Below are 8766 nucleotides of genomic sequence, written 5' to 3'. Positions count from 1 at the left end.
TGATGGGGGTTCTTAGAGCTAATGGAGGACAGGGTCAGCTCTCAAATTTAAAGGTGGGGGCTCATAGGGGCTCAGGCGCACTATTCCCAAGCTTGCTCGCCTCCAATTTTAACCTTGCACTTCAAAAAAATCCAATCCCACTTCCTCCATCCTGTCTCCGGAAGAGCCTCGCCCTATGGCCACGCCTCATCAGAGAGGCGGAGTTCAGGGGCAGAGGGATGGTTTGAATATTTCATCCCTACCTGAGAGGTCTCCGGATGTTCCTTTGAAACCAGAACATTGCAGTCAAGACAGAGCAACCTGCTCACAGGTTGGGGCCTGCATCGAGAGTCACTTAAAAGCAGATGATCTATCTGCCATAATGACCAGCTGCATCATGTTTGGAGCCCCACTGTGGATGGTTTCAAACATGAAGTGAAGGTGACATTGAAGTGGCAGTAAGAACAGATGGAGATTGTTTACATCCCCCCACCCGAGTAGCACAAATGTAACCCCATTGAACTTGGTGCCTCTTCTGTTGCACAATGCTTCTCCACAGCTGATACACTATCATCTCCCTTTCTGCAAATCTCTGCCAACATTGCTACCTTCACTGTTCGGACATTATGTGACTGTCCAACTAGGAAATTCTTTTGTATATTACCTCACTGCAAATTATCGCTTGCAAACCTCTAAAATGTTACACTGAAGAACACTTGCCCAGCTTGTGAGGATCCCTAATTTAGAGAGGGATCTTCATTGCTGGAGAGCTTGTTAATACAGATTTTGTTTTCAGTAAATTTTGGCACATACCATTGAGCCTGTATGGTTACTGACATACACCGCTAGGAACCAGCAGTCTAAGGATTAATCGGAGCAAGCCTGGAATACAGACTGCACTGCTGGGGGGTTTTGTAAGCCATTTCCAAGGGAACAATTCTGTCCTACAAACAGGACATCAGATTCTATAATTTGTGGGGAGCTATTATATATCACTGCTACCTTAATATACTGCCAAAAATAAAAAGTGTAACATGGTCTGACATCTCCTGCTAAGAGAGACAATTATTCACCAGTGGTATTTAAAACAAATTGCCAGGCAGCATATTATGTAGCTGGCAGCTGCTGGAGTTGAAGCCGTTCTAACAGGGAGCAGGAGAAAGAAGAAGAAATTAGAGTAATAACAATGACCTCAGTTAATAATTTATCATCATCAAAATATGACTTCAGTAGTAGAATACAGTTCAGAGTAAAAATTCCCAAAGAGCATGCACATTTAGATGGATTTCCTTCGCAGGCGGTGGTGTTCCCTGCAGCTGGGGCTGTTGGACGATAAAGTGCTCCCAGGGGAGGAGAAACCAGTGGGACCCCTCGTGCTCAGGGAGACCTCATCGATTTTGTAAGAAATGGAATTATAGTAAACGGGATTGGTGTGGCAGCTGAGGGTCTCTGGATGGGAAGGGGCAGGGCTCCCACACAGCCGCGGTCTGTAGCACAAACACGTGCAGAAGGAAGGGACTCTGGCGGTGGAGTTTGAAGAGTGACGTCTTGGTCTATCAGCGTCTTCCTGCATCAGTGGGATGAGGTTCATTTGACTTGTCCTGTCTTCTATGGGTAGAAAAATAGCATCTCTGCTCTTACTGTCTTCCTTAGCTTTCAGGTGGATGTTGTTCCTGACTCTCCTCAGGGATGCCCTCTCTTCTGCATCCCGCCTCTCATCTTCCGAGTTCATAGTCAAAAACCTAAGGACAACTAAGTTTAGGAAAGCACCAATCACAGTCAAACCAACCAAGATGTACATGAAGCTGAAAGCCACATACGGTGGCTTCTTCTGCAAAGCTTCATTTTTCTGCAGAGCTACAAAGTCCCCAAAGCCAATAGTGGTCAGGGTTATGAAGCAGTAATAATAGGCATGGAAGAAGGTCCAGCCTTCAAAATAAGAGAAGGCAGCTGCTCCAACACACAGTGTCCCCATGCATGACAGGAAGCCTACTAAGACCATGTTTTCCATAGAGACGTTAGTCTTCTTCATGCCCAGACACTTCTTTATTTTCTTCAGCAGTAACCGGACTACAGTGTTCATGCGTTCCCCAAGACTTTGGAACATAACCAGTGTGAGGGGGATACCAAGGATTGCATAGAACATGCAGAAAACTTTGCCAGCATCTGTGCCTGGGGCAGCATGTCCATAACCTGCACCAGAAAGAGAGAAAGGCAGGCATTACTTAAACCCACAGGAGCAATGGCATCTCACGTCAGTGTTGCAAGCCAAATTCTATTGCTGACAGACTAGTGTCTGTGAGGATTGGGGAGTGAGGGGGAAAAGAGCAATGTTTGCAGACAGATTTGTGTGCCCATGGTTTGCGCTTACTGAGATTTGGGATTACACTCCCCTGCGGGTTACCCACGCTGATCTCCGAATTGCAACAGAGTACACTAAGGATGGAGTTTCATTTGGTCTTTAAAGGGCTAAAGTTACCCTCTTACACCCCACGATAGCCTGTGGGCTCGCACTGGAGTATCTATGGGCAGGATTAGACCGACAGGGCCTGCTTCTCCTCCCAGGCTGGATTCACACCCGTGTAACTCTATTGACTTCTGTGGATTTTCTTCTGATTTATGCCAGGGGAACTGAGAGGAGAATCAGACCAAAGGCACTTTCATTTTCACTCTATTGTTTTAAATACAAAGTGTTTATTTCACTGAAGCGCCATGAGCTTCAAAGAAGGCTGAAGTGCCGCATTTTCCATTCTCACCAACACAGATTAAGATTTAATGTCCTTGTTTTATTTGGAGATTTAGAACCGGTGTACTAAGCAAGGAGGCGCATGATAACTGTAGGATAAAAACAAGGTACTCACTGAGGTCCTGATCTTCAGGATTCTGCACCCACCTGACTTGGTGGATAAGCTTAATTGAAATTTGTGATCTCTGCCTCAGATGGAGGAGTAAAACAACACAATAGAATTATACTGTATCCTGCAGTAACCACCATGAGGGCAGGAGGCCTCATCAAAAAAACAAACTACATTTGAGAAGGTAATAGGTATGGAAACTTCTTTTGTGGGCATGTTTACATCCTAGAACAATTATAGTTAATTTAAGAAGGGGCAGAGCCAGTTTATTTCCCTGCACTGCTGCATGATTTTTTGAAAACAATTATTTAAAAATTTCACTTTTTCCAGTTACTTAAACAAGTTGAATGAAGAATATGGAAAAAATATTCATCAAGAGACATTCTTTTTCTTTCTAGTTCTCATTCAATACTATGACTGGGCTTCTCCTACAGTTGCACAGGGCAGAGCTTTTAGGGAAACTGTCCGATCACAATGATGGATTGATCAGGAGATGATTTACACACACTGTCTCTGGTAGATTCTCAAGTGCACCTCCCACTCCAGGAAATCGGATGGGGATGCAAGACAAGGTATTGCATAATTGACTGGGGTAAACTCACGACTGCAATATTCTAAGAGAGAGTTCGCTTCCCATTGTTTGTGTATACACACATCAGCATCAAAGGAGTTAAAATTACCTCATGTCATTTACTCTGATACAATCAAACAAGCACCTTTTGCAGAACACAGAGTGAAATCAGGACTTGAGTGACAGAGAAAGCTACCAGACCTTTAGTACAACGTCTGGCAGCAATCACCAGGTACTGGGGTACATGAGAATGCTGTGGGAACACCAAGGGGTAAATAATGATCTAAAGCAGCAATAAGGTGGAGAAATCGCTGTTGTTCCCCCCAATACTCTTAAAAGAGGATATGACTGATGCTTTCAAACCGACAAAGGAAATGAGAGAGTAAACACTGATACACCGACTGCTCGAAATCAACAGAAATGTTCTCTTTTGGGTCAAATGAAACATTTTGTTCAACCACAAAAATATTTCTGCCTTTCAATTCACCCAAAACTTCAAAAATGTTGGTTAGGGGTTGACTTGAAAATATTTTCTTCCCCTCTCGGAACTGTCAGTGAACTGAAAAAAATCAGTTATTTTCACAGCTCTTCAAGTGACACACATGTGGATGAAACATTTTGCTGAGTAAAGAGTGCTCGGATCTGTCCTGAGAACACAGGGGATATCCCTGAAGAGTCACGGACACTTCCGTCCATTTGAATGTGGTCAGCAAGACTCTACAGGTAACGCCTACACTGCAGCAGGAAGCAAGCCTCCCAGGGGGTCAGACTCACACTAGTGGGGCTCGAGCCAGCATACTAAAAATAGCACTGTGGATGTTGCAGCTTCAGCAGAGACTTGGGCTTGCCACCCAACCTCAGACCCAGGGAACGGGTGGGCTTGACAGTCAGACCTGCCACCCCAGCCACAATGTCCATGCTGCTATTTTCAGTGTGCTACCTGAACCCCACTAGCACAAGTCTGTCTGTCTGCCTGGGCTGGGAAGCTTGCTCCCAGTGGCAGCGGAAACATACCCTAAACCAAAGCACCCTAAATCCATCATTGTGCACAGGGAATGTATGCAATCAACTACATTAAATACTTACCACTTACATTCCGATTTTCAATTGCGAAAGGGCTTTCCACCTTTCCACTAAAATTTACCCCCTCTATAAGGATTAAGCAATTAGCCCAGGTGACTGTGCAATGGTGAAAGGCTGGGATTAGATTAGTTCATGGCTCAAGGCTACACTTGCAAGTAATAATTACAGCTCAGCCAGTGCAAAGGGCCATTGGAACTTTATAGTGAGACTCAAAGGTGGGGTGGCTGGCAAGGCTCCCCAAAGTAGGTCTTCTACAATCAAACATCAGGGCTTTGAGGACAAAATATGGCTGAAATCTGGGCCCCCGTGGAAGTTTTGCCTGGGGTCAGGGTTTCATGCATTGTACTGAGGGCCTCCAGGCTGTTCCTGGAGAACTTTCTCAATAGAGCAAATTTTAAGATGTTCACATTTGTACATTCCCATAGAGAGGAATAGGCCTTTTCCTGTCAGGGGTCCCATTGTTCCCTGCAGCCCTTTTGCTACTGCCTGCAATGAAGTCATTGGCCTGTGCTTAGCCCCCACAGTATACTGTCATGTGACTGTGAGCATACTCACATTTTACATAAACATTTTGATAATATTTTGCATTTTCACAGCCCCTCCTATCATAGGGTCTCAGGTGGCTTTGTAAATATCAGGGAGCCCTGGCCAAAGTCTCAGAGAGTTAGATATTACTTTGCAATTATTATTATTCCCATTTTGCAGATGGGGAAACTGAGGTCACATGGAGTCAGCAATTCAAGCGGGGAGTGGATGCTGCCTCCCAGTCCCTGTTGCTCCTCTGCTTTGGAATGGGTAAACCTGATTTTACACACCTCTGAAAAGGTGAAGACACTTAAATTCTTTGGCCAATTTCCAACATTAAAGTTCCTCTTAGCTCCCCGCAACAATTCAAAGGCTGCCCATTTCCACGAATGAGGTCTCACTGCCCGAGGAGGGGGTTGGTGGGTGCAGGCAGTGGGGGGTGAACTCAGTGCACATGGAGAGGTGGGGGTGCAGGCAGTAGGGGTGTGCTCAGTGCCCACGCAGAGGTAGGTGTAGGCAGCTGATTGAGTTTGTTGCATATGAGAACTACGTAACATCACTCGGGACACACCAGGGGAAAGGTGGCTTCTGAGTCTTGTTAGCATAATATCTGAAGGCAGAGGTAAGGACACCATGGGCAGGCAGTGGGGATAAGAACTCCCAGCTGTTCAAAACCTTGTTCCCATGACTCCGTGTGATGGAGCTTTCTTACATCGGGGCAAGAAGGGGCAAAGCAGAAGTCTCTTTGCAGGTGGCAGGGAAGGAAGGAGCCTGATGCTGGAGCCAGGGAGTGGGGTGGAAGCTGCACAGAGCATGACGTGGATGCACTTAGATACCAAGATGACAACAGCCTTAAATTCCAGAGTACTGCGCTGTACCTTGCAAGCTCCCGGGGTTCATGGGGGCTGCTGATGGCTCTCAGAAGACTGCAGAAGTGAGCTGTTAGTGGTGCAGTGACCCTGGGACTGGGGGAGGACACATGGGGAAGCAGGTGTGTGTGTGTGGGGGGGGGGGACTCGTTGCCCTTGGGGCGACAGGGAGTGGCTCAGTGTGCATAGAGGGGTAGGGAGTGGCAGGGAGCGGCTCAGTGCCCATGAGAGCAGGGGGATGGGCTCAGACAGGGGGTGGCTCAGTACACATGAGAGCAGGGGGATCGGCACAGGCAGGGGGCGGCTCGGTGCCCATGGAGGGATGGGGGCAGGCGGCTCGGTGCCCATGAGGGCAGAGTGATGGGTGCAGGCAGGGGGTGTCTCGGTGCCCTGGGGGGACAGGGCAGCTGGGTGCCCATGGAGGGATTGGGGCAGGCGGAGGGGCAGCCTGGTGCCCATGAAGGGGTGGACAGGGGCGGCCCGGTGCCCGTGGAGGAATGGGGGCAGACGAGGGTGCGGCTCAGTGCCCGTGGAGGGGTGGGTGCAGGCAGGGGGTGGCTCGGTGCCGATAAGGGCAGGGTGATGGGTGCAGGCAACGGGCGGCTCGGTGCCCGGGGGGGACGGGGCGGCTCGGTGCCCGTGGAGGGGTGGGGCAGGCGAGGGGGTGGCTCGGTGCCGATAAGGGCAGGGTGATGGGTGCAGGCAGCGGGCGGCTCGGTGCCCGTGGAGGGGTGGGGGCAGGCGAGGGGGCGGCTCGGTGCCGATAGGAGCAGGGTGATGGATGCAGGCAGAGGGCGGCTCGGTGCCCTGGGGGGACGGGGCGGCTCGGTGCCCGTGGAGGGGGCGGCCCGAGCCCGCACTCACCGATGGTGGTGATGACCGTGATGGCGAAGTAGAAGGAGCCGGCGAACTTCCACTGCCCGCCGGCGCGGTGCGGCTCGGCCTGCAGCACCAGCCGCTCCAGCTCGCGGTAGTCGTCGGCCGAGAAGCGGTACTTCCTGCGGAGCTCGCCCCGCTTCTGCTCCAGCAGCCGCCTGCGGCCGCTCTCGGCTTCCGACTCCAGCGCATCGAAGACGGCGGCGCCCACCAGCAGGTAGGAGAAGATGCAGAGGATCAGCGAGACCGTGCGCAGGTTCTGCCGCTTCATGGCGAGGGGCGGCCTGGGGGGCGCTCGGCCGGGGCACCGCGCCGGGGACCAGCGCCGTCTTGCTCAGCCCCCGGCCGGCGGGCATCGCCTGCCGCATGCACCGGCCGCCAGCTCCCCACTGCGCTGGGCCCGGGTTATCGGCGCCCGCCTGCAGCGGGCATGCACCAACCGGCGGGGGTCGGCTCCCCACTGCACCGGCTGCATGCACAGAGCCCGGCCCCCAGGCCCCCCTGCGCGGTGCTGCTGCAGCGGCTGGAAGGTAGCGATGCCCGCGCGCCGGCTGCAGGTGCCCCGGGAGTCCCCTCCTCCCGCACCAGGGGGGGCTGGTCCCGGGGCCGCTCCGCCTGCGGCTGCTCCTCCCGCTGCGTGCTCCCCCTCCCCAGGCACGCAGCGGGATGCGCTTCTCCCAGCGGAGGGGGTGTGGGAAGCTTGCGGCTGTTCCCGGGCTGGCTGGGCGGACCGCCCCCTTCCAGAACCACAGCCGAGCCCCTCCCTTCCCACACCCGCAGGCTTCCCTGGCCACATAGGTACTGGTGGAACTAGAAATGCGGCTGCTGCACCCCCTACCTTGAAGTGATGGGTTACAGTTTGGGTCAATGGCTCTCAGCACCTCCACTCTACAAATTGGTCCAGCCCCCCTGCTCAGGGGGGACAGGCACCTGCTGCTTCAGCACCTTCCACTGCGCGGCTCTGCCCAACCAGGTAACCGGTCCCCTACTCCCCCAGGCAGCCCCTACTGCGGCATCACCTCAGAGATGTGGCGTGGCAACCCATGTCTCCCCATCCCTGCTGCACTGAGCCTGCCCCAGGCTTAAATAATAGCGGCTTCTGCTTTCAGCCCCTGCCTGAGCACAGCCAAAGCGGTTCCAAAGTAAAAGGCCTGCCACTGTGAAGAGGAACTTGTCACCAGTCCCATCCCATTCACACCTGAGGATTATTATCGTATGGCCTTCAGATGATCACACTGCTGCTGCACCATGCAGGGCGGGAGAGGTTGGTCTGTAATGCAACTAGCACCCAAACCGTTTAGGGCTGTATAGGTCAAAATCAGCTTTTCTCTGACCTACCCTGAGCTCATGCTGAGGACTGGAAGAGGTGACCTTTCTCCATTTGGTATCACTAAGCCCAAACTGGGGAGGAGGACTCCTCATGGAGCCTTTCTACCTTGGGTCACTCTCACCTACCCTCTAGCTTCATCAAGGCTGGGCTGGCTCTGGGTCACTTATTGGAAATATTACATGAAGCAGGAACTTTGCCTGAGATCATACCTTTCTGGCAGTGTTCCCGGGTTGAAGGAGTGTTTTGGATGCTGACGTGAGTGAGAGCAGCCAAGCTGCTGTGTTTTGCTTCAGGATCCAGGTAGCTTTCAAGTGGAATAGGATTCACCCAGGCTGGATATGCAGCCATGGAGAAAGCATGTGGCAGCTAAAACACTTTTTGGGGTGGCAGTGCCGGATGTGGGAAGCAAAAGGTGTGTTGCTTGGTAGGACTCACCAGGGAGGTAGCGCTTCACAATTAGCAACAATATTGAATCACCACATATTTTTTAAAAAATCACATTTATTCTGATTTTCTCACCAGTCCTAGATATCGGATTATCGTAACTGCTGCTGTATTATTTGAAGCAGAGGGAACAGAAGGAGAAAACCAAAGAACTAAGTTACACGTTTCAACCCCAGATCAAATACACCCAAAGTCTGCTTTGAATAAGATACTGCAATGCAAGCTCCCCCTGCT

General features: G+C 51.4%; 1 protein-coding gene across 1 annotated transcript; it reads right to left on the bottom strand.

Moving 5' to 3' along the window:
* Positions 1 to 1170: 1170 nt before the first annotated feature.
* On the bottom strand, positions 1171 to 7375 carry KCNK15 (potassium two pore domain channel subfamily K member 15). The gene is made up of 2 exons (XM_034787993.1): positions 6747 to 7375; positions 1171 to 2172 (listed from the first exon to the last, which is right to left on the bottom strand). Exons 1-2 carry the CDS (start codon positions 7027 to 7029, stop codon positions 1256 to 1258), a joined length of 1200 nt encoding a protein of 399 aa, XP_034643884.1. The 5' UTR covers positions 7030 to 7375; the 3' UTR covers positions 1171 to 1255.
* Between the last annotated feature and the right edge of the window lie 1391 nt (positions 7376 to 8766).

This window comes from Trachemys scripta, chromosome 12 (genome assembly GCF_013100865.1).
Source record: "Trachemys scripta elegans isolate TJP31775 chromosome 12, CAS_Tse_1.0, whole genome shotgun sequence".
Lineage (NCBI taxonomy): Eukaryota > Metazoa > Chordata > Testudines > Emydidae > Trachemys > Trachemys scripta.
This window is presented reverse-complemented; position numbering and strand designations above follow the sequence as displayed.